General features: G+C 40.0%; 1 protein-coding gene across 1 annotated transcript in view; it reads left to right on the top strand.

Moving 5' to 3' along the window:
- The window catches only part of ELL2 (elongation factor for RNA polymerase II 2), a 78,002-nt gene extending 55,359 nt beyond the window's left edge, over positions 1 to 22,643 (top strand). Inside the window, exons 5-12 of the mRNA XM_008052202.2 lie at positions 1,918 to 2,177; positions 7,251 to 7,375; positions 7,533 to 7,620; positions 9,442 to 10,012; positions 12,424 to 12,487; positions 16,441 to 16,612; positions 18,655 to 18,699; positions 18,794 to 22,643. Of these exons, the coding sequence (XP_008050393.2) occupies positions 1,918 to 2,177; positions 7,251 to 7,375; positions 7,533 to 7,620; positions 9,442 to 10,012; positions 12,424 to 12,487; positions 16,441 to 16,612; positions 18,655 to 18,699; positions 18,794 to 18,910 (1,442 nt within the window). The 3' untranslated portion in view covers positions 18,911 to 22,643. The remainder of the gene's footprint in view (positions 1 to 1,917; positions 2,178 to 7,250; positions 7,376 to 7,532; positions 7,621 to 9,441; positions 10,013 to 12,423; positions 12,488 to 16,440; positions 16,613 to 18,654; positions 18,700 to 18,793) is intronic.
- Positions 22,644 to 26,122: the final 3,479 nt, after the last annotated feature.

The raw sequence follows: 26,122 nt of genomic DNA, 5'->3' as shown, positions 1-26,122 counted from the left end.
AAAGCATATGTTGGCCATGTTAGAGATTTCAGGGTGTGCCTGGCTAGGTGGAAGAATGCGAATTAAGTTGATTCCTGCCCTTCCTTCCTCACTTTCTTGCTGTCATTCACTTAGGCATCAAATACCGTCTCATGGTCTGCTAGTGGACAAAGCAGTACCGGCTCTGACCTCATGAGTTTAGGGCCTGCCATGAAGCAACAATACACATTTTGTTCCTAAAACTTTTCCCACAAAGAAGTACAAGGAGGAAATTTGGCATTAATTAAATTACAGAACCTTCCAAAAGCTACGCAAGCCCTTTACTATTTGAATGTATCCCATTAAAAAACCTCAGTTTTCTCATCTGTGAAATGGGACAGTGTCTACCTTTTTAGATTACTGTGAGATTTAATGAGATAATGTGTATGAAGCTCTTAGCTCACTGCCCCCACATAATTGATGCATGGCAAATATCAGTTTGCATCTGACTCTAATTCACCTGTCTTAAAATTAAGAAAAATACAGAAACCAGATCTAACTGTGTCTCTAAGACATTAGTTACAACTTAATTTAACAGTTCTTCTTATCATTAGGCAGGATCCCCTTAATGTCGAGTTCTTTTGTTGTGCAAACGTTGGATTTGATATTTGCAATTGGCTATGTCCAGATAGTAAAGAAACATCTCAGCTGGTGGTGGTTTCCTGGGAGCTTTCATTCTTTTTCTCTTACTGTAAGTAGGGTCAGGTCAAAACAAGCCATGGGACCAGTCTCAGGGAGCCCAGAGTGAACAGAATTACTCTTCAGGAAAGCACCTTTCCCGCTGAGCTGTGTTTATCCTAGACCACAGCTTTATGCTCTTCATCCTTATTCTTGTTTCTAAATGCTAGTCTTGTTCCTAATGTAGTTGCCCCATGTTGTGTGTCATTATGAGTTTTTTCCCCTCTTTAACCAGAAGGCCTAGAGTGGGATTTAGTGTGTACCAAAGATGCTGAAAGATTCCACCTCAAAAATCATACAATGAGGGTCTTACCCAGTTTCATTTTACTTTCTGTGGTGCTTCCACGAGGAATGGTTTCTGGGGTCATTAGTGACCAGCCATGTCTGGAGTAGCTTCACACATACCGATCACTTCAGCTCATGTCTGTTCTGGAAGTGGCCATGTACCCACTCAGCTGTCCTAGAAATATTCAGTTGCCCAGTGTTCAGTCAAAACAGAGCTGTGTGAAGGCCTCCATTGTGCCATTTCCATTCCTCTCACTCACCTGGATGGTCTCAGCACCACAGAGGAGAGATCTGCTTGTCTGGTCCTCTGAGACTGGTTGGTTGCTTAATTGGTTGGTTTTATTTTTTGTCACAGCCTGTAGAAAAAGATTATCATTAGCAAATGTTTACTCCTTCCTTGTGGCTTCAGAATATGTGAATTATTAACATGATGCCCCAGCTCAGTCAAGAGTGTGTTCTTAGTGAGGTCGGACAGGTATATTTCACATTCACCTGCTCACTGTATTCAGGTCTGCTTTTTAGAAATGGCATATATTTATTTTCAGCTATAAGATAAAATTTAAGTTTTGTAAATAGCACAGGTGTACATGGAAATTATTTTATTCTCATTTGATATCAAATAACCTACAATCTTAAAACATCCAGTCTGTCATTAACAGTTTGTGTGAATATCACTCATGTGTAGCTAAGTGACTAAAATACACCTATACTATGTATTCCAAGAAATTATTCCATCAAAATAAGTCCTAATTTATATTTTAGGCCATTTATTTTAAATGCTTTCTGTTTGCATGTCTCTTTAAAGTAAAAATTGAAATAAAATGGCCATTATTTTCTCCAGAGGTGAAAAAGTACCTAAGTCAGAGTTGTGGAAACTGAGATGTTCATTATATTGTAACTTGCAAATGTAACAATGTCGTTTCCACTGGACCTTAGGGAAAAGAGTACAAATTCGGAAAGCACCTCAAGCCGTTTCAGATGCAGTACCTGAGAGGAAAAGGTCAACCCCCATGAACCCTGCAAATACGATTCGAAAGGCACACAGCAGCAGCAGTGTCTCTCAGCGGCCATATAGGGACAGGGTGATTCACTTACTGGCCCTGAAGGCCTACAAGAAACCTGAGTTGCTTGCTCGACTCCAAAAAGATGGCGTCAATCAAAAAGACAAGAACTCTCTGGGAGCAATTCTGCAACAGGTGAGGACAGCTGGAGAGAGGTCCTTCTGCTTACCTTCTAGTTTAGAAGTTCCTATGAGAAAGTTGTTACTATCATTATTATTGAGGTAGAGACATTTCAGGGTCATTTTGATCAGTGGCATATGAAATCTAACTTCTGAATATTAAGTTAATCATCTTATTTTAAGCATTTAATTAAAAACTAGTTGAAATGAGGGCATTATTTTCAATTGGAACAAAGTTTGCCCTGAATTTCTATTGAAAAGTAAACAAGTTTTTGATGTCTGTTTTTAGTCTTAAATCATCAAAGCTATTGCCTTCACTTTCATTGGTTTATCTAGGTGACGTTGTACTATTACCTGGTGGTATTCTTTGTTTGGTATAAGCCAGAATATTTTTGCCTGCCAAACAGTTTAGAATGTTTCTTACCCTGCATACTTTTTACTGCCTTTATTACTCTGCCTTTCTCTGCCACTGGGTGTGCCAAGATCAGTCACTTACCTGCATCAAAGGATGGGAATATGTCAAGTGTTAGTTATGATCAGTTACCTTATAATTACAAGCTTAAGTATAAAAATAGGCCATTATTTTTGTTAAAGTCTGTGATTTGTCAGATTGTAACTTACTATATATTTTTTCTTTTTGTTTTTTTAAACTTCTTATATTTTTCAAATTGACTTCAGGTCATAAATGTTGATTAGCATTCAGATCCACTGTAAACGGTGGCCCATCTCTTTATTTTTTCCAAAGTAATAACATTTCCAAAGTTATTTATAGGTTTCATAATTTTTTAAATAAAAAGACTTACAGTTTTTCATCTGTTATTCAAAAATAACACTTTCAGATCTAGTTTTCATTCATTATCTCTTCAAGACATGATACTAAATCTTATGAAAAGCTAAAACCATTGTCTGCAGTTCAAAGTTAGCCAATCCGCAAGATATCTTGGTCATTCTTAAGGAGCTTTATTAAATCCTTTGAGCATGTTTTGGAAACACTTAATATAAATCCAAAAGTCACATAGCGGTTTTAAAAGCTCAAAAGACAGGATGATTGAATGAATGGTGTCCCGTTCAGTCTTATTCAGCGTTCAGTCTTATTTTTAGGAAAGTAGGGGAGCGTCAGGTTACAAGTCTCAGAACATTTGATAGCTGCATCCTCAGAAAGGTTGTGAATTACCTTCTGGGTAGAGGTTAGAGAGGGCAAAATGCCTGCAGAGTCTGTTCACGCAGAGGCTACAACTGACATGTGGCAGTAGCTGCATGATTATGTGCATTAGGTATACTTAGTTCCTGAGCAAGTGGGACACGAGACTTATTAATGTTGCTCATTTGGTAGAATCTAGAGGATCTTCCCATCTTGGGCAACTTTGAAAAAATGCCAGTGCCTGAACTCCACCCCAGATGAGCTAAAACCAAGAATCTGAAAATAGGTCCTGGGCACCAATATTGTATAAAGCCCTAATGATCCTTATATGTAGTGTGAGCTGAGACTGCTGGCATGTGAGCATCTACTTGTGTCAGGAACTGTGCTGGACATTTCATGTGCATGATCTCATTTAATTCCTACAAGGAAGAAAACAAAGACATATTCAGAACTTTGACTTAAACCAATTATACATGTTTCCTTTCCTGAACATTCCTAGCTGCTAATAAGAAAAATAAAATGACTGTGCTCCTGTGAAACTGACTAAAAGTAAGCATGAGAGAAAAAAAGAGCAGCAGGATACACAGATCATCTAAAAATTGGTTATTCTGTCCCAAACTAGTTGGCAGACAAGTCACCTAGAATAATCAATGCTGCTTTTGCCTATGCCAATGGAGATATATGCTGATTTGATACTCACGCCATAGTTTTCAGCAACATGTGGATATTATTAATTTATTGAAATAGTAGGTTTTTAAAATAAATTTCCAGTTAAACCTGAAAGCCTGTGCCTGAATTTTAAAATGCTTAACATCCTCCAGGAAATTTGGTTTAATACTGTTTATTACTAAACTGGTATATATTGATAAAACTTTTTTTCTTAGAATGACTGTTTTCCTGGGAAAAGTACATTTTAAAAATCAGAAAAGCAACTAGAAAAAGCTGAATAATGTTTTTCTTAGATATTTGGCTCAAGCTCAACATTCACCCATTCAGTTCAATTTATGAAGTACCTAATAGGCACTGTTCTCAATGCTAGGATCCCAAAGTGATCCCAACAGACCATCTCTACCTTCATGGAGCTTATTCTTGAGATCGTTTCAGATAGAGTTGGGAGTAGAGAGGACTGGGATAGGGATCAGCTACTTTGAGTGGACAGATCAGGGAAGCTTCTCTCCAATGGTTACATTTTAACTGAAAAGATGAGCAAGAGACAAGAGGAGTCAGCACTTCTGGAGGCCAGGAAGAAGAGGAGGTTTGTCTGTTCTAGGTAGAGAAGGCCAGAACAAAAGGAAGAGGGAGGTTGAGGTTAAATCCCAGAGGATCTTTCTAGGCCATGGGCAAGGAGCTTAGGTTTTATTTTGAGTGAGATGGGATCATTATAGAATTTTAAGCAAGGATATGCTGTAATCTGATTTATACTTTTAATAAGATCATACAGACTTCTCTGGCAAGAACGCCTGGGGGAGCACCGAACTAGAGTAAAGAGACTCCTTAAGAGCCTACTGCAGAAATCCAGATTTGAAGTGTTTGTGGTTTGACCTGGTGTGAAGAGTGGAGACAATTTATCAAACTGGGGTGTATTTTGTGATAAGATTTGCTAATAGATTGAGTATAGGGAGCCAGTGCAGGAAGAATGGAGTCTGTTACTATGACAAGTTTTTGGCCTGAGCAACTGAATGGAGCCAGTGACCGAGATGAAGAGGAATGGCAAAAGGAACAGGTGTAAGGGGCAGAGAAGTAGGAACTCTGTCTTACATAGACACTACTCAAAAGATGAAAACATAGACATATCCAAATGGAGAGAGATGTCAGCAGGTCATTATATATAAGAGTCTGATATTCAGAGGATGGCTGGGGCTGAATCTTGACTGGATATTGGAAGTCTGAGAGCAGAATGAAGTCATTTTAGGATTAAATGAGGAAAATGAAGAAAACAGGGCATAAGACAGGCCCTGACCACTCTGGCACATGGAGGCATGAGCAGAGAAGACTTAAGAAACAAAAGACCTGAGGGAGAAGAAGGAGGAACCATCCTATTAGAGAAGTCAGAAAAGAGATTACTATGGAGTGGGTACTGGTGTTTGTAGGGTAGGGATAATAGAAAATGGAAGAATCACTTATTTATTCCACCTCAAGAAATCTGGTTGTATCCTATTTTAATTTATTTGCAAATTTGAATTTCAAGTTAAGCCTACTATTTTCTGTTTTATAAGAACATTAATGTGAGATAAGTGTTCAACTGAACTGTGAGAGAGTCATATCATATTATATTGGATAGTACTTTAAAAAGATGCAGGAAAAAAGTCAAATTATTAAAAAGACGATTCCTGGCCGGGCTTGGTGGCTCAGCCTGTAATCCCAGCACTTTGGGAAGCTGAGGTGAATGGATTGCCTGAGCCCACGGGTTCAAGACCAGCCTGGGCAACTTGGCAAGACATCGTCTCTACAATAAAATAAAATGAATAGCTAGGTGTAGCACACATCTGTAGTTCTGGCTACTCGGAAGACTGAGGCAGAAAGATCGCTGGAGCCCAAAAGGTCGATGCTGGAGTGGCCATGAGCGTGCGTGCCACTGCACTCCAGCCTAGGCAAAGGAGTGAGACTCCAACTCAAAAAAAAAAGACCATTCCTGTAGGAAGTGACAAACAAGAATACCTTTCTCCTAGCCTTAAAAATTACTTTTGGTTTGGCACGTGAACCCATAATTTATGTAAGCCTGAACACTATAGGAATTGTAGTTAAAGGATAAGACAAAATTACACTGGGAATAAACTAGCTGACTAATAATAGTAATTTGGAGTTCCTGGGGTTTATGTTTCTATCTATTGGTTTTAGGGAATTTCAAGGACTTTAAATAAGTGGTTCTTTGGGAGAACTGGCAGAGCAAACTTGGTTATCCAAAATATGGCAGACAAGGTTATCAGAATTGATTCTGTTTTTGAAGTCAATTTTTATTGATGTCCAACAAAAGTGTGTAAACCAACAGTTGGGAACTGTTTAGTTTCTACTTAATACAAGTGATCAAGAATTTTTACTGTGACGCAAGTATTGGTTTTGATGACCAGAAGTAAATAAAGATGTTGGTTAATACAGTAGTTTCCGTTTATTGAGGTTTTACTTCCTGGGGTTTCAGTTTACTGTAGTCAGCCATGGTACAAAAATATTAAAAGGAAAATTGAGAAGTAAACAATTTATATGAGTTTTAAGTAGCATGCCATTCTGAGTAGTGTGATGAAATCTTGTACCCCCTGCTCTGTCTCCCGAATCATTCCTTTATCTAGCATGTCGTGAGTTCCTTACTTGTTTGTCACTTAAGAGCCGTATAGGTTGTCAGATGATTGTTGTGGTACTGCAGTGCTTGTGTTCAAGGAACCCTTATTTTACTTAATAATGGCCCCAAAGCACAAGAGTAGTGATGCTAGCATGATGTTAATAATTGTCCTATTTTATTATTATTGTTGCTAATCTCTTACTAATTTTATAAATTATCTAATTTATAAACTAAATTATCATAATATGTATATGTGGGGGGAAAGTAACTATAAGATTTGGTACTCTGTGGTTTCAGGAATCCACTCAGGGTCTTGGATTGTATCCCCCGAGGAGAAGAAGAGCTACTTACTGTATATCTGTTTGAAATTCCTTTAACTAAAAAATTGATTAAAAAAAAAAAAATCTTCCTCCACATTTTCCTAATGTAGGCACACTATTTGATTAGAAATATGACAGCTGCAGTGGCCATTCAGGGAAAAATATTGAGCTATGTATATAAAGTTTGAATTCCCTAAATGATGTTTTAGCATTTATTGAAATCTGGCTTGTATAAAATTAGCAGCCCCTTTGGGGCCAATGGGTGTGATTTTCAGTATAAATTCTAAAGGTCACCTGTATTAGGTGAGGAGGTAGCAAAGGTATCTAATGCTCTGTTTTTGCACCATATTCCAGGTAGCCAATCTGAATCCTAAGGATCTCTCTTATACCTTAAAGAATTATGTTTTTAAAGAGCTTCAGAGAGACTGGCCTGGATACAGTGAAACAGACAGACGGTCATTGGAGTCAGTGCTCTCGAGGTAAGTTCTCTTTTTTTCTTTTTCTCTTTTTCTTTTTTAAAAAGGATGCAAGTGGATGATTATTTAGCATTAAGGTGGGAAAGAGAAACAAGGGTGAGCTTTCCATCATGAGCACTTTTTAATTCTCTCTAACATGTAACATGTGTGTCCTTTACAGAAAATTAAATCCATCTCAGAACGCTGCAGGCACCAGCCGCTCAGAATCTCCTGTATGCTCTAGTAGAGACGCTGTATCTTCTCCTCAGGTATTTCATAAAGTTATAGAATCATAGACCTGACATAGACCTTAGGGGTCAGCTAGTCAGGCCCTCTGATGTGTGAGGGAGATGAGGCCCAGAGGAGCTACGTAGCTGGTATGGCCAAGCTCAGCCTAGAATTTCAGTCTCGGCTCCCGCCCAGGACCCTGTCCGCTACACAGCACTGCTTGTTCAGAGTACTGAATGTGTACCTTGCTTTCTATTTTGAAAGTGTACATTTTGTTGTAAGATTATCTACTTTTCAATTTGGTCCTTACTAACTAGAAGACTAATCCAATCCCATACAATTCTCAGATTACATGGAAAATTGAAGCTATTTAATTTTGTCTGAAAATGTTTCAGAAAAGTATTCTTGGGGAAAAATAGGTTTGCAATAAGCAAATAAAATGTCATTACATTTTCATGTGTTTTCTTAAAGCCCTTTTCCACTGGATCCTTATCAAAATATTCCCAGAATTCTCTCCAGCTTAGTTTCCCTAAGATTCAGTCCATACTGGGCCAAGGTGGAAAGGTCCTGGACAGTACTAGAGTTCAAGTCTGCCTGGTTCTCAGCTGTCTGGCTGGCCTCAACTCTCAGCATCTGGGTGCTTTGGGTGAACTGTGGGACAGACCTCCCTACCCCAGTGCTGCTGACACAGTATCCTCTCTCTCCCTCTATGGTCCCTACACCCAGGAATTAGGGAGAAGCAGACAGATGTGTGGAGAACAGTAAGCATGCCCTGGGCAAAATACTCCTCACATGTCAGAAATGTTAGAAGCCTATTGTGAGAAACAGAGGGGGAGTTAAAAAAAAAAAAAAAAGTCCTTGCATGTACAATGTCAATGGAAGCCTTGCTCTTAATGCCAACTCTTACGAAACTACTTCTGCTGTGATCAGATTATATACTGGGTACCAAATAAATGGTGTTATATTGAAAACAGAATAAGAATAAAATAATGGGTTAGCTACTATTTTCTTTCAAGCTAAAATACAAGCTGTAGTATTGCATTTAAACATAAATATGGTTTGTGTACTGTACTTCTCAACAGTCTAAATTTCCTTTTTTAACTTAAACACTATTGTTGTTTGATTGGGCTAATATTAGCATGATTTTCTTTTTTTAAGTACCTTCACATTATTTTAATGGACCAGTTACTAAGATTTTTCTTCTAATCTGGTGAAAAGATATATATGGGTAAAAAAAATTAAATAGCATTTCAACAATGATAGAGAAACTACTCTAAAGTGCTGGCTGTTCCCACTCCAAGCCTGTTGGAATGAAAATTGAGAGCCAAACTCTACATAACTGGAGCATTTTAACCTATCAGTTGAAAATAAATGTAGGCTCATTGCCCTTTACCAAACCATGTTAGCTCTCACAGAGTCAAATGGTACCAGTTGCTTTCTCCTCTCATTTCATATAACTACATCAACCATGGTCAGCAGTGGAGGATGGCTGCCTCTGTTTAATACTTTCCTGAGTGGTACAGTCCACATAAATCAGCATGTTCTCTCTAGGAATGTAGAGTGAGGCTGTGATCAGAAAGAAGAGAATAAGTACTCTAAAAAAACATGGATTTGCCAGATTCTGCTTTTTGACATTAGACATGGAAATAATAATAACTTTTGGTTTGGTTTGGTTGTTGTTTTGATTTGGTTTTGTTAGTTCTGGGTTTGGATTTTTGTGTTTTTGCTTAAGCATGGAGAAAGGTTAACACAACCCTAGTAATAGACTTAACTACGAGTAAGGTTAATCAGTTGTTGAATCAGTCATACATGTACTGAATTTTAGTGCAAACTGGCTAACTTTTTTCCTTTCTCTTCTCCAGAAGCGGCTTTTGGACTCAGATTTTATTGATCCTTTAATGAATAAGAAAGCCCGAATATCTCACCTGACGAACAGAGTTCCACCAACACTAAATGGTCACTTGAATCCCACCAGTGAGAAATCTGCCGCAGGCCTCCCACTGCCCCCTGCAGCCGCCGCCATCCCCACCCCTCCACCACTGCCGTCAACCCATCTGCCCGTCTCTCAGCCTCCTCAGATCGTCAATTCTAACTCCAATTCCCCTAGCACTCCAGAAGGCCGGGGGACTCAAGACCTACCTGTTGACAGTTTTAGTCAAGATGGTAGCATCTTTGAGGACCAGCAAGACAAATATACCTCTAGGACTTCTCTGGAAACCTTAGCCCCTGGTTCAGTTCTGCTAAAGTGTCCAAAACCTATGGAAGAAAACCATTCGATGTCTCACAAAAAGTCCAAAAAGAAGTCTAAAAAACACAAGGAAAAGGACCAAATAAAAAAGCATGGCATTGAGACTATTGAGGAAAAGGAAGAGGACCTTAAGCAAGAAGAGGAAATTGCCAAGCTAAATAACTCCAGTCCTAATTCCAGTGGAGGTATTTTACCTTTGTGAAAATACTGACTACATGTGTTAGATGAGCCAGAAGAGCATGCTATCATGAGTCTGAGATCATACAGTTTATAATTAGTAGTGCTTTCTTAGCAAATGACTTTCCATTTAATTGTTAATCTTAGTGTTGTGTTTTTGAGCGATTTTTTTTCACTTTACAACCGTTGTTTTCAGCCTCTTTTTAACCAGCTATTAAGCATTGTTTCTATATTTGTTAATAAGATAGTGACATTTAAAAATGACCCTGTCATCCTTCAGAGAGTTCCTTTTGGAAGGTGGACTTTGACATTCTTTTCCATATCTGTTATGATATTGTGCAACCTCAGCGTGACCTTTTGTATGCCATTCTTGAACTGACTTAACCAGATACATAATTAGCAATAAAAATATTCATTTCCTTTTTTCCCAAAGAAACAGGTCACCTCTTCTTTAATTAATATTGGCACAGGGGAAATGTCAAAAGTTTTTTAAAAACAGGCAAGGTAAAATTACATTTGCAGATCCATAATATCAACTTTATTTGGAATGAATGCAATTTGTCTTTTGCAAGGCTGTTAGCTATTATTAGCTTAATAGGTCTTAATGTTTTTGGTCTTTTTCCCCCAGTTTTAAGAGTCCTGTTTTAGTAACTGACATCAATTGTTATTTGTAAAGTTAACCATTTTAGGCTTAGGAGGCTTAGAAGCCAAATTTATAGAGAACCAAAGAAGCTGAAAATAATACTTTACCTCTAGAGAAAAGCTAATTAGTAGACAGACTGCTTATATGTGGTGCACTAAACATTAAAAACTAATGAAAATATTAGGTTTTTCTTATTTAAAGAAAAAAAATTGATGTTTTGCTTTTGAGCACATAGGAGAGCCAAGCCAAGTCCATCATTCGGTGTTGCTGCCAGTTATCAAACCAGAAATACAGGCTTCAAATTTAATGAGTTGAGTTTTAAAAGAGTGTTGTCTTTTTGTATTTTGTTCCTAACACTGAAAGTCTGTCATCCTTACATTTAACTGACCATTTTTGCCATTCACGAGAAGCTTTGATTGTTTTTTTTTTGAGGTGCTTCCAAAGAAGGAGTTGTAGAATAATATGATACAGTGCCTTTTATTGACCTGGGTTGGGTATATTGCATGTCACAGCATGTCTGTTGAAATATTTCGATCACTATAAAACTACATAATGGCTCAAGACGTAGGTGTAAGCTTTTTCCTGCAACACTCTTGCATTTGAATTTGTCAGTTCAGGAAAAGACAAGAAGTCAGACTCCATGTTCAAAGTGAATAAGCCATGCTCTCCACCCTCGGATGGTGACTGAATGAGGGGCTGGATTTTAATATATGAGCCTCACAGCAGAGTTTCAAGTGTTCTCCACGTTGGAGACATGGAGAAACAGACCTAGTCTCTTTGAATCCTTTGCTGAGGATGTAGTACCTTTCAGACCCAGTCCCACACCTTCTGCGTCTTTGGAACTTACCTGGTGTCTGTGGCAGGTGACCTCTACTTGATGACTTTTCAAAAGACTCAGGCTGTTTTAGAAACATATCCTTTGACCCAAGCCTGAATCAATGTATCTAATATAAGCAAACAGTATGTCCACAGAGCCTGTTCACTTTTATATGTTTTGTCAATGGGCATGGTTAGGGTTTGAGTTATCAGTTTAACTCTACTTTGTTATAAAAAAAAATTACACTAGTAAAAAGTCTAAATATAGCCTCTGGAAATGGTGCATATAAGGAAAGGGAATTCTAAGGGATTTACTCACTTTCACAGAGTAGCCTGAATGACTGGCACTTGTTTGGTCCTAAAAAAAAAAAAAAATCTGCCTAGTATTATGAGGGCTAGAGATTAGAGGAGTATGCATCAACATTCAATAATACCCTATTTTAAATTACTTTAAATCAGTGGGAAAACTTCCTACCCAATTCCACTGTCTGCATACAAAAAAAGGGAGGCAGTAAAAATACAGTGACCACAGCAGTCTGCTACCTGACTTTATTGTCTCATCTGCCTTGTTTGAATCCCATGAAAAGTGGATGTTGATGTAAAATTTGTTTCTCCCATTGTCTGGCTGCATCTGCCACCACAGTCTTTGAATTGCTGGGCAGATGCCACAACTGTTGTTGAAAGAATAGAAGATTGACCTTGGGTTAAGATGGAATTCCTCTATTGTGCAGACACTGCAGTAGCCAGGGTGCTTTAAATGCCTGGCGTCGGTTCTGCTGGCGCTGGTCATAGGGCCACTATTGTTCGTGTTCAATTGTATTCCTTGCTCACTGTTGCTTATTGAGATGGAAGAATAGAATTTGAGGAAAAGTGTTCCAGATGTTTCTAATCTATTTTAGAATTACAGGCATTTGATAACCTTACTGGTTGATGAACGCTCTGAATTTTATTTCTTCGTAGGAGTTCAAGAGAGCTGCACTGCCTCCACAGAGCCTCCAGCGATTGAACTCCCAGATTATTTGATGTAAGTCCCTATGTCTGCCAATGGAGACAGCTATTTAAATTTAGAAAGTTTGCAAATTCTTTTCCCATAATTTGCAAATCAGAAAAGTAAGAAGCTCCAGAAATAGAGTCCTGGAGCCACCCCTGCAATTGAAAGGCTGCCATTTAAGCCTGCTTGTCCCAAATCCACCCTTGTCTGCATGAGAGCAGGTTGTGCCTCCCCTTGCTCTGAGCCGTGTTCGTTGGCCCTTAAGTATAGAGAGGCCTGTCCTTTGTTCCGGGGCCAGGCCAAGCATCTGATTATGGAAGATTTCAGGGATCTGACTCTTCAAAGCTGACAGTCTATCAATGCACAGTCGTTCACTTGGGCCCCCCAAAGGGACGTTTTATTACTGACAAAGTGCTTGAACCTCTGCACTTAATAATACAAAGCAGAGATGGATTGATTTTTATTTAAGTAACGTTCTGCCCTCAAATTAGTTTTCAGAGAAGAGAATAGTAAAATTTGATCATTTCGTTTTAGTGCTGGTTATAATGTTTTTCCTGTTAAAACAAGTTGCTAAATGCTGAGCTAGAGACATTTTTGTAACTGGTTATCACAGAAATTATAACTTGGACACATAATTCTAGCTTTTTTACAGAATAAAAGACTTCTGTAAGAAGAAAATAATTAAGTTGTGAGAGCCTGTAAGAGTGGAGAGTGAAAGCACAAACAGATCTGACTACAGAGTGCTCTGGAAATGAGCACGTGTGCCAAGCAGCCAGAGTGGGGAACGGTACATGGAGTCCGGGCTGTCTGAAGAGTTTTATTTTCTGTTAGTCGCTTCTCATGGTGAATGAGTTAAACTGTGCTGCTTGCCTTGCTTATTTCCACAGTAGAGCACATTTCAGATATCAGATGTGTTGCTTCTGTTTAACGGTGAAGTGAAAGCTGTACTTAGAGGAGTGATACCGCATGTACCCCTCATGCTGGTTATCATTTCTTAACTAACAGGAGCCTGAGAAGCCACGCTGGTGTCCTCTCACCTGAGGGTGGGGAGCCTTGAAAGGCAGCTGCCACCAACTTGGCCTAAGAAGGCCAATTGTCTGCATCCGGGCTCCAGGACAACCCCTGGCTCCATACGGAACTGGTGTACCTCTCACGTGCAAACCACTTCTAAAAAATCTCCTGGAAGCTGCCCTCTCAAGTATCAGCTGCCAGTGCAGTGCTCTCATTCTCTCATGATGAGTTTTGAATTCCTCTTTGTTGTAATAGTGACATATACTTGCTATGTATGACAAAGTCTCTTAGGGAGACTAAGAGATAATGCCAGATTTTTTCCCAAGGTTTCAAGGCTGTTGCTGTGTTTTCCCTACTTTATTAGTTCATTCCATATTTTAGAGGTTTTTTTAGGTTACTTATCTAAGGATGGTTGCTGGGTCTGCTTCAGTGTTCCTGTATGTTGTCACGTTTCCAGGACTATATGATTGTTTGCTTAATTTATTTAGGCAAAAGCAATTTCTTTTAACTAAAAACTAAATCTTAGCTGGGAGCAGTGGCTCACACCTGTAATCCCAGCACTTTGGAAAGCCGAGGTGAGAGGATTGCCCGAATCCAAGAGTTCAAGACCAGCCTGGGCAACTTGGCAAGACCTTACCTCTACAATAAATAAAAAAAATTAGCTGGGTGTGGTGGCACATGCCTGTGGTTCCAGCTACTTGGAAGGCTGAGGTGGAAGTATCACCTGAGCCTAGCAGGTCAAGGCTGCAGTGGCCATTAGTGTACCACTGCACTCGAGCCTGGGCAACAGAGTGAGACTCTGACTCAAACAAAAAACTAAGTCTTACATAAATGCAGCAAATTTTCTAAAAATGGTGAGAAACCATGAAATACAGATTTTTAAATTGCCTCATAGGAAAACCAAAGGACATACTGTAAAATCTAAATGATCAGCCTTTGAATAATCTGTACTTGGCACTCTATTTCTAGTTCTTTTATAATGCTTTTGTTACTTGTGGTTTTGAGTTATCCAAACTGTTTAAATGCTTTCCCATCACTGCATTAAGTACCAATGGTAGCACCATAGCCATTTTTGCTAGAAATAGTGAAATGCTTTTGGTTAAAAATGTCTCTCCTCTTCTATAACAGCAACACAATTGTTGCTCAGTTGGGTATTTTCCCTCAGGAAGATTATTAAGTAAAACACCAAGAGTGTGATTTTGAGGAAGCAGGGTATATTCTAAAGCAAATGAAGTGTGAGTTTCCAGATGGGTTAGCCATTTTGCTGATGTGTGCTGTTGCCTAGGGGCTGCCTTTGACTGTGGGCTCCCCCTGGTGTGTGGTCAGGACAGCCGGTGTCCAGGAGGGCCTCTGCTTCCCCATGAGGCTGCAGTGTTCCTTTTACAACTAAAGCACTGGGAGGGCAGCTTCACAGCAGCAGGTCATTGTTGTCTCAATTACACTTAGAAAATTAAACCTCCACACTGTCTAAGTCAGCAAGAATAAAAATATTAATGAGGACACTAGGTTTGCCCACTACATCACTTTTCTCACATTACCTGCTCTGCATCTGCGATGGAGCAATTTATATAAAACTGAGAAGATTAGGAAAAACCATTTGGAAACACCTGAATTCCAAGATTTTACTAGTGAAGAATACGTGCGTCTCCCCAGGAGCACTGTGAAGCCCATGCCACCTGCCTGAAATTGCTTTGAAATCTTCATTTTTATCTCACAAACTCAAGAGAATGTTGCATTCCATGAGAGAAGCAAGGAAGCAAGCCACAGCCTGATGGGCCCCCAGTTCCCAGATCCACAACCAAATAACCTTAAATGTGTTTTAATATTGAAATGGTGTTTTAATTTACTTACCACTGAATAAACTGGCGCTCTCGGAAAATGACCCTTCTCTTGCCAGGACCCTTGGGTATTCACCCCCCAAAGTAAAATACAGGTTTGTGGCATTTTCCTAAGAAAACAAATTAGACTCAGTACAACACTGGCTTCCTGTTCAATATAGTATGACATTTAAACATTTGGAAAGTACTAGAGAAACATGCCTTTTTAACTCTCATTTTAAAAGATGATACACAATTTCCTTTTGTATTTTATATATTTGCCTAGTCAGAAATTTGAGGAAAGAGACAGAGGGAGTAAGTATGAGGTCCCTTGTTGAAGAGATTTCTGCACGCAGCATGTCTGAAAGGCCAGTAGATAGCCTCTCTAAAGCGGTGGTGGGCCAGAGAGAACTTTGACTTTAGCACTCTGTGACTTGTGACACAATGGGTTGGCTTCTGCCATTACTGTGGTAGTGAATTATTTCAGATAGAGTATTTATGGTTCAGGAAACCAAAACTGTATTATTTGTTTATTTAAGGTTCAGGGAGCTAGTACTGATTGATTGATTGATTGATTGATTGATTGATTGAGTTGAAGTATCACTCTGTCACCTCGGCTGGAGTGCAGTGGCACAATCACAACTCACTGCAGCCTCAACCTCCTGGGCTCAGGCAGTTCTCCCATCTCAGCCTCCTAAGTAGCTGGAACTACAGGCATACACTCCTCACCTGGCTAATTTTTTTATTTTTTGTAGAAGCAAGGCCTCGGTATGCTGCCTGGGCTGGTCTTGAACTCCTGGCCTCAAGCAGTTCTCCTACCTCAACCTCCCAAAGTTCTGGGATTACAGGAGTGAACCACTGCAATGCATCCTAAATATTGTTTTTTTCTTACATATTTGTACTGTAGTTTCATTGCCACCGTGTCTTTTTCCCATTTGCTCTTCTTCGTTGACGTTCTTAAGCCCTCCTGTGTGATCATTTCACCTGGAAGGTGTTTGAAGGAGTGGCCTGACAGCAAACTAATGGCAGAGTGGCCTTAAATTCTATGATGCTTGCATGGATACAGCTTCTGAGCATTTGGGTTAGATCTCTAATTTGTGTGGTCATGTTCATTGTGTAGCTACTCTCCATTTCTCTTTTTTCTTTTGTACCTATTAGAAAATACATCGCTATCGTCTCCTATGAGCAACGCCAGAATTACAAGGATGATTTCAATGCCGAGTATGATGAGTACAGAGCCCTGCATGCCAGAATGGAGACTGTAGCAAGGAGATTCATCAAGCTCGATGCTCAGCGAAAGCGCCTTTCTCCAGGCTCAAAAGAGTATCAGGTAAATGGATCTGTTCCAGATGGACCGACTTCATACTTTAACTTCTTTCTTTCTTTCCCTTCCCAACCCCACCCATCCCACTGGCCTCAAGCGAGTCCTCTCACTGACCAGCCCCTCTGCTGCCCTAGAAATTCAATATTTGAAATAGTTCTTGGACATAAATTAACACAGTGAATCTGTTTTCCCACCAGTGGAAAAACCTTTGTGTCACATAACATAATATAGAATGTGTTGGGAAAAATATCAAACACAGCTAAATAGAAAAAGGTAGATCTTCAGAGTTAGTTGAATATTGGATTAATTACACTGCTAATTCAAACTGTAGCTCCCAGGTCTGGTGTTTCTCCCTGCAAGATTGTGCATTTCAAGGAAATTGTTTTTCATTTTAAAGAAAAACCCCTATTTGATATAGAAATATAGATATATACATACTATATGCTAAGTGGGATATATATTGTGGGGAGAGAGAGACAGACAGACATAGAATTTAAAGGGGGCTTGATACCACAGAGATGAGGAATTTAAAGAAAGAAGTTTGGTGCTTCTAGCTGATCCAGAGACTGAACTTTGGTCACCAGCATTCATCTGTTTCCACTGTCCTCCCTGAAGTGGTGACACTACTGCTGCCAGCATACAATGGGGGGTGCCTGACCTGTCTCCTGATTTTTTTTTCATAGTTCTTAACAAAATGATTTAAATAAGTGTTTCCCTCCTGTGTAGGCCAGATAACTTGTCACACTTCACAGCCATAGGTGGCATGGTACCTTTGTCCCAGCCCACTACCCCTGTTCTGACTGAGCCTCCAGGAGAGAAGGGATGAGTCCCCCCAATAAGACAAGCAGCCTGAGCATTTGCACCTTGGAGACTCCTTATGTCTTCAGTTAGTGGCCTTGAGCTTTTCAACAAGCTGGTGAGAGTTAGAGAAAACTTTGCCAAGGGAATCCATGGCTAAGGTGCCAGAGTTTGGAAACATGGACATTTGGGGATTATTTTATTCCTTATAGTTCTTTGTGTACACGACTATTCAAATTGAAATGCAGTTCCAAGGATTGCTTCATAGTTAGGAGGGGACTCTGGAGCCTCATTGCCTGGGCTGATTCCCAGCTCAACCATTTAATATTTGTGTGGCCTTGGGCAAGTTACGTAGTGCCTCTTTGCCTCAACTTCCCCATCCATAAAATGGGATAATCTTAGAGTTGTTGTGAGGAATAAATGTCAGGAGGTATTTGTAAACTGCTTAGATCCATGCCTGGTACTTAGTACATAAAGCTAGCCTTTTCTTCCCCAGCCACCTGCTCTCCCACACCCCTCCTGCCATACCGGCAAGGCAATTACCATTACTGGTTTCCAGTGTACTCTTTCAGAAGTATGGCATGTGCATGTATGAAATACATACTCACACACACAAACTTACATATCCACCATATTTAATTGAATCCAAGGTTTCTTCAGTTGTAAAATGCACCATCGTCTTATGTCCTAGTAACTTAAACTATGTTACATTATTGTTTATCCTGCTTCCATTAAAATTAGAAGTAACGAGCATTTTACGAGTAATGAATTTTTGGAATAGAATACTGTTCTCTTTCTCTATTTTAAATAAATGGTATCCAACTGCCCAGATTGTTCTGCACTTTGCTGTATTTACTAAACAATAAAATGCATCTTAGCTAATTTTTTTCCCTCAGTACATAAAGTGTGTCTCCAGATTTTAATGGTCTCTTAGTCTCCTTTATATAGATTGATGAACATTTCAATTTTGTTGACTGTCTTTTGCTTTACAAACAGTGCTGCAGTGAGTAACCTTGTATGTGCGTCATTTCACTCAGGGCAAGTATATCTGTAGGATAGTGGAATTGCTGAGTCAATTTTGCATTTGCTGTTTCAATAGCTGTTGCCAAATTGCCTTCCGTAGAGATTGTACCAAGTTACACTCCCACCATCAATATTTCCTAAATTCTTGCTGAATGCATGTTGGCTATTTGTATTGCCAAGAAAAGGAAAAGCTGTTCTCTTCTGATTTCTCATTTTTAATTTTGTAGAATGTTCATGAAGCAGTCTTACAAGAATATCAGAAGATAAAGCAGGTGGGTGTCATCACTGTTGGTGTCCTCACCTGTAGCTGAGAAGTGTCGTAAATTCTGCATCTTAATTCCTCACTGTTTTTCCTTTCCTTGACAGTCTAGTCCCAATTACCATGAAGAAAAATACAGATGCGAATATCTTCACAACAAGCTGGCTCACATCAAAAGACTCATAGGTGAATTTGACCAACAGCAGGCAGAGTCGTGGCACTAGAGCTCTGCTTGGACCAGAAGATGTGAATAAACTTAAACTTATTTATTTGAAAGTCCAAATGAGTTGTTCTAGATTCTCAAAAGATGAAACTTTGCCTGTTGGAAGTTTCAGTATTAGTAAACTTGAGTTATTTTTTATTTTTTATTTTTTTTCATTTTACTTTGCTTCCCTGCATTTTGAAGCTGCTTTTTCTGGTCCTTTTTTTTCCCTCCTTCAAGACTTGTGTTTGTTAATAGAAATAATTTTTTAGGTATTGGGAATCCAGTGTCTATACTTTAAATCAGTTTTTCCCCCCCCTCAAAACTTGTGTTTGTCATTAGAAATGATTTTTTTAGATATTGGGGATCCAGTATCCACACTTAAAAGTTGTGTGTATTTAAAACAAACAAAAAACCACAACAGTAATGTGCAAGGTGAAATGCTTTTGGATAAACATAAGCCTATTTTCTGACCTTTCTTAATGCGAACTCTTTGCCTTAAATGGTAGACTATTTAGAAATTTGCACAAAATACAAAAAAAAAATTAAAACATTGTCTTGGAGGGTTAAAAAACAGAAAGGTATATGAGTATGTATGTGTACAGATTCACATACACATATGTACGTAAAAGCTGACTTGGTCTAAAACATTAAATCCGCCCTGCAAGTTAACCCCCCATTGCAATGGTTGCCTTAAGGTGTTTGCTAGTTGTGTACATAGTGTGGTTCATCATTAGCTACACTGCTTCCCACTGGGTTCCGGCAGCGGGAAGCACACTGTGGCCTACCAGCGTCTGGAAGTGTGTGCTCGGCCTGCGTGTGTGCAGAGGTGGTGTGGATGTGAGCGTGCATGAAGGAACAAAGCTGCTACTCTCAGTAGGCCAAACGCTCAGGTTCAACAACTGACGAGTGTTACTGTAGGGTTTTTTTTCTGTCAAGTTGCTACTTCTATTGTGGAAGACACAAGCATTTCCATTTCAACAGTTTGTCAGCTTTATTAATGTTGGGCAAAAATTGATATGTTATAAAAATGAAACAGATCTATAGTTTTGGGGGCAAAATTATAAAATGTGTAGGTAACCTATTTATATACTGCTATAAAGTATTTTTTGAAGAGAGATATGCAAAGAAGCTATTACCTACATAAGATGTATATTTAAAGATTTTTTTTTCATCCTGGGTGCCAGGAATATAAAAAAGAGTGGATATATTTAACCATAACATACTGTGATTCATCAAACAGCACAAACTTTCATTTCATGGAGTTTCTCTGTTGACGTTGATTTAAACTATCACTTGTTTTATCATGTGGGAACCTAAGTTATGTGGTCAAAAATATAAGGATTTTGAACTAATGTTGATTCAAGTTGTATCGTCTTATTGTATTGTCTTTTCAAAGTGCTGCCAGTTGAAAAGGGAAGCATTATGTTTACAAATCTGTTTTGAAATGTTTGCCAAAATGTTGGTAGTGTCTTTAATAAAGATGTTTGTCTCCAGCATCCAGAGAAATAATAAATAATTTTGTTGTGTATCACTGTAAACCTGAAAATGTTGGTATCTAGAAAACGTGAGAGAGCATATAGATTAACCTTTTCTCTTTGGAGTTCTTCTAAAACATGAACTAGAATGATCAGATACTACATTAAAAGTGTACAGACTCTACAAAGAAACAAGACCCTCTGTACTATAACTCTGTAGGATTACTGCAGAAATCTGATTTCTATGTAGCGTGGACCTCCTAGGGAATTGTTTCTTTTAGCATTGAGATCCCTGGTGCTCTTCCTTTTACCTCAGAATTGGTACAATCATTATTAGATGCTAATTTATTTCAAATTGAAAAAAAGGAAAGAAAACTTAATTGGGGATAAATTGAGGCCTCATGTTATGGTGGAGACTCCTGAGGGGTTTGTCTCTAGGGATTGACCTCATTGGTGTTATTTCTTGGACATCTTGACCTTTTAATCAAAGACTATGTGTAACTGTTTGCTGTGAGCCATGTTTCTCAGAAGCAAAGTGCTTGGACCATTTGCATCTCCCAAATTAGATCTTCTGGGTCTAGGCCCCAAGTCTCTGCGTTTGTCCAGGTTTTCTGTACAAACGAGCTAAAGTGTGAGAACCATTGGTTTATATGTAGTCTCCACCTGTTAGGTCACAAAGTCTTGGAATCTTGAACTGAAGGCCAACTGTTGGCTTTGTTGAAAGCCCACTGTGTCAGCAGTGCAAATGGCTTTCTTCCTCTGCATGATCAGAGGTCCCCTCAGTTGTCTCACTGCCAGCTCTTACTCAGAACCTGTTTACACACAAGCCTTCCAGCTGGGAGCTGCTCGCTGATGGAGCACCTCCCCTCATCGCATGTCTTCTGGTTGACCAGTTGGGTGACAGTAGAAACCGGAGATGCTTAATGGAAATGTAGCCTTGCACACCCTTCGACTTGGCCACTTGCCAGTCAAAGCCTTAATTTAGATGTTTGTTTTATCCATTGGACAGGTCCTTGCAAAATGTGCATCTATTAGTTGCAAATCTGAGAATTGTCAGTCTCTCAATCTGCTATAACACGAGGTGGCATTCATTTTTGAAGATGAACTTGGGCCTATTAAAATATCTAGAATTATTTTTCATCCCCAACTGCAAGATGGGATTCTTACAAATGACTGCTGCAGGGTTTAGGTGGCCATTTAGTATTGGTTACTCTGGTGAAAGAATTTGATTAGTCTTGTTTTTGGAAAGACAGTGAGTATGTTAGAGAGTAAGTTGTAATATTTTTTCCATCACATTGTATCTAAAATAATTGAAAAGACTCTTGAAGATACTAACACCATTAAAGTCAACTCCAAATTGGATGAGTAGCTGATTTGAAACAAACCAAGAGAACATGAACTAGACATGGGCTTTGTAAAAAAAAAAAAAAAAACAGTGGGGATTTCGTCTCCTACCTTGTTGGTTATTTTTTCCTCTTGGAATATGTTAGAGGGGTTAACTTTCAACTATTTAAGTAGCCATGGATGTTTAATACTTGGCTCTCACAAAACTGGTGTGGTCAGTTCAGATCATTACTCCATGCATTTATTATAAAAATGAAGTAATAATTTTCTTCCCTCTCCTTATAATCTTTATAGTTTTCTTTTCCCTGCAAGTGTTTCGCCTTATAATGAAAACAAATGCACACTTGGAAGCAAGATGTTGGAATGAGGTTTAGACTGAAATGGCCCATCTGGTCAGACACTCTGCTGGATGTCTTGCCCTTTCCTTCCCTTAGTGTATCTTGGCTTCTGGAACATGGCTGGACCTCTTCAGCCAGGCGTTAATCCTTCTGTCAGTGTGAGTGTGGAGTCCCGTGTGCGTGGTATATGCCTTATTACTACTTTTGAAGTGCTACAGTTTATTACCTGCCTGAGTGTTACTAAATTCTTTGTGTGTGTGTGCTGGATGGGGAAAAATTATAGCCAGCACTTTGAAAGGAATGTCTTGGGAAAGGATATTAACTGGCACTACTAATGAAGGCCACAGAAGATGTTACCAATGTTATTTGTAACCTGAAAATGGAACGAGGCTGTGAGGCTCATTTTAAACTATTTTCAAGTGTTAAATAAATATATAGATATATCTATGCTGTTTCTCAGCTGTTCCACCCAAACCATGTTAGGACCCTCGAAGGTAAAATGTCACAGGGGCTTTTCAGTTGTTCCTGAGCTCAGCAGCTGTGGTGGCCCCTGTTCCCACACCAATTCAGTTCAATAAAAATGATAACTTTGCAATTCTGGTACTTGTTTTTCCTTTGTCTTATTTCAAGGCTCTTAACATTATCTTTAAAAATAAAAAGCAACCCCAACAAAGGGGCAATGACAATTTCTTCATGAACTCATGTAAATGATCTTCCTGGGACAGAGCTGTGACTTGGCAATAGCTCTGGGATGTGGGGGCAGTGTTTTTGACCCTGCCTGTTTTACAAGGGTAGAACGTGCCCTCTGGAGACAACTTCTAGGGGAGCAATAGTCATAGTTGCCATTGGGGGAGGTTTCCTATTGTTCTCCTCACCCCAAGTTATCTCCATTTTACTGGTAAGCTGAGGTTAAGAACCTTGCCCATCTCTCAGCTAATAAATGACAGAGCTTGGGAAACCTGACCCCAGCATCTGGTTCTTAGCCACTTCCATACTGCCCTGCGTATGTCTGTGTAGGGTGAGACCTATCTTCCCCAAGTGGCAGTTCCAGTGACACCACACAGACTAGACAAACCCTTTTGATTCCAAAGAAACTAGAATGTGAGGGTCTGATGAGGGCTAGTGGATTATTCTCATTGAGTTGAATTGTCAAAAATGATAAAATTCACTTGGGGGGCAGAATTTTTCTTAAGAAAAGGTGGTTTCCCTAACTTTCCTTTCCTTTTGAGTGTGTGCTGACTTAACAATGGGGTGTTTGACAGTGGGGCAGTGGAGGCGGGAGAGAGTACTGGTACTGTCTTGTAATACTGTTGTTTTCTCTTCATAGTCAATGACTGACTCAAGGATAGGCTACTGTTCTACAGCCTCCCAGGCGAAATTAGACCTAAGGGGCCTTACTCTTAGCTAAATCCTTTGCCTCCAGTTTCTAGAAGTCTTCTGAAGGAATAGAGCATGAGGAAAAGAGGAAAGCCTCAATCAGACCTTGGTGTTAAAAACCTAGAGCAGTGTTCAGTTTTTTGTTGCTGTGACAGATCACTTAGAATGATAGGATGCCACATATTCCCACTCGTAAGTGGGCACTAAACTGGACACATGGACACAGAGGTGGGAACGACAGATGCTGGGCACTGCTGAAGTGGGAGGGGTAAAGGGTAGCACACAGCCACCCACTGGGCACCGTGATCACTACCTGGGGAGCAGAGGGCTCACTAGAAGCCCAAACCACGCCCTCAGTTTACCTATGTAGCAAATTCTCACATGTACCCCACAACTCTAAAATAAATTGAAAATAATTTTTAAATAATGATATTTGAAAACCTGGAGCAGGTAGTGCCAGTGGTGCCCCTGGTCAGATTTCCAAGGCACCTCAAGGACTAGTGAGGTTCCCTGTGAGCAGCTCTACCTGGTCCCTCCCCGCTGGACATTGGAGTCAAATCTTTGTGCGTGTCTTTTAGCTTGACTTTTGTTCTCAGCTGTAGGGTGAAAAGATGCCTTCTGCCAAGCTCGGTGGCTCAGCCTGTAATCCTGCACCTTGGGAAGCTGAGGTGAGTGGATTGCCTGAGCCCACGGGTTCAAGACCCGCCTGGGCAACTTGACGAGACCTCATCTCTAAAATAAATCAAAAAATTAGCCGGGCATGGTAGCGCATGCCTATAATTCCGGCTACTCGGAAGGCTGAGGCAGAAGGATCGCTGGAGCCCAGCGGATCGAGGCTGCGGTGGCCGGGAGCGGCCACTGCACTCCAGTCTGGGCCACAGAGTGAGACTCCAACTCAAAAAAAAAAAAGATGCCTTCTTACTGGGGCATGGAAGGGTTTCGTTATTGTTGGTAAAGCACTTGGGAGTTCTGTGACAGTTATCTACATCATGGATTAACTGACCAGTGCAAGAAGGGAGTGTTTATGGAAGCATTCTTTTCTAAGTGAGAATGGATTCATGTTGATGGATTGCAAAGGGGGCAAAGGCAGAGGCCTGAGGTTTCAGGGCGGGGTGTATGAGGTTTGTTTTACTGAATGGACACTAGGTGTACATGTACCTGCTCTACTGGTTTTGCCTTCCTGAGATTGGGACAGGAGACCAGCAGTGGCAGAGGAGCCTCTGATATTTTGATGGCTTAATTCTCAAGCTAGGAGTCAGATGATCCTGCCATGTGTGACAGTGCAGATGTGTCTTTTTCAAGTCCTGCCTGCCTTACTCGACTGACCAGCCTGGCTGGCTTTTCTTACCATAATTGGATGGTTAGTACAGTGTGGGCATGTGCAGATGGACAATAAGAACTCCATATCTAGGTCTATGAGCCCACATAATTAGCCAGCATGTTTGAGGGTTTTGTTTTTTGTTTTTTTGAGTCAAGGTCTCTGTTTCCCAGACCACAGCCTTGGCCTCCTGGGCTCACATGATCCTTCTGCCTCAGCCTCCCATGTAGCTGGAACTACAGGTGCACACCAGCACACCTGACTAATGATTTTATTTTTGTAGAGACAGGGTCTCACTTTGTTTCCCAGGCTGGTCTCTAATTCCTGGGCTCAAGCAGTGCTCTCACCACGGCCTCTCAAAGTGCTGGGATTACAGTCATGAGCCACTGCGCCTAGCCATGTTTGAATTCTAAAGCTGGGGCTTCTGGAGGCATGGTGATGGCCCTTCCATGCTTCCTGAGTTCCAAATAGACTTACAGAATCCCATCATGGTATTCACGGGCAGTATGATCTGCATACCAGTCACATTGCCTATTCCTGCCACTCTCTGCACACTAGTCACGCAGACCTTCTGTCAGCTTCTCCAATATCCCATGCTTCTGCTATCCCACGGAGCTTTCCTATGTAGGCTCTGGCTCACTGGTGTGGCCCTCCACCCTGCCCTCACTTAGCTAAGACCTCTGCATCCTTAAGATCCCCACTTAGACATCCCTTCCTCCAGGAAGCCTTCCCTAACCTCCCAGACTACCTGGGGTCACAGTGGTATATGCTCCCTTCCATTCTACACATCTCCTTTGTGGCATTATTAATATCTTACTTGTAACTCGTTACAAACTGCATTATTAAGTTCCATGGGAATAGAGCCTGTCTTGTTCACCAGGGTGTCCCCAGGCATATAAAAGGTGCTCAGTAATAATTTATTGAAAGAATGAATGAGGTAGACTATTTGCATAGGTCATATTTAAAATCCATGGGGCCAGAGGATTTGGATGACTGCAAGAATCTGCTATATGGCTCAAGTTTTGTGTGCCTTGTCACTTTCTCCTCCCAAAGTCATGGTCAGGAATCAGTTTATGGCAGTGGACTGGTGCCTGTCCACTGACATGAGTTTGGGAGCCCTTTTGCCATGATTAACTAACTGGACATTTTCAAAAAGAGTATCTCTTTCCAATATTAGCATTCACGCCTCTAGTTACTCCTGGAATTTGAGCATCCAAACAGTATATGATGATTGTGAATATGAAATAAATGGTTTTAAAAGTTCCTTTTGCTATTTAGACAGGGAAGTTCCAATTTCGTTTCCTTGTAAAAAAAAAATTTTTCCCCCAGAGCTTTATTTTCCTTCTGAAGGACATGGTAGAGGACAGCAACCTAAAACC

This window comes from Carlito syrichta, unplaced genomic scaffold (genome assembly GCF_000164805.1).
Source record: "Carlito syrichta isolate Samal-C Ts95f unplaced genomic scaffold, Tarsius_syrichta-2.0.1 Scaffold262834, whole genome shotgun sequence".
Classification (NCBI taxonomy): domain Eukaryota; kingdom Metazoa; phylum Chordata; class Mammalia; order Primates; family Tarsiidae; genus Carlito; species Carlito syrichta.
The sequence above is the reverse complement of the archived record's forward strand: the minus strand, read 5'-3'. Positions and strand labels throughout refer to the sequence as shown.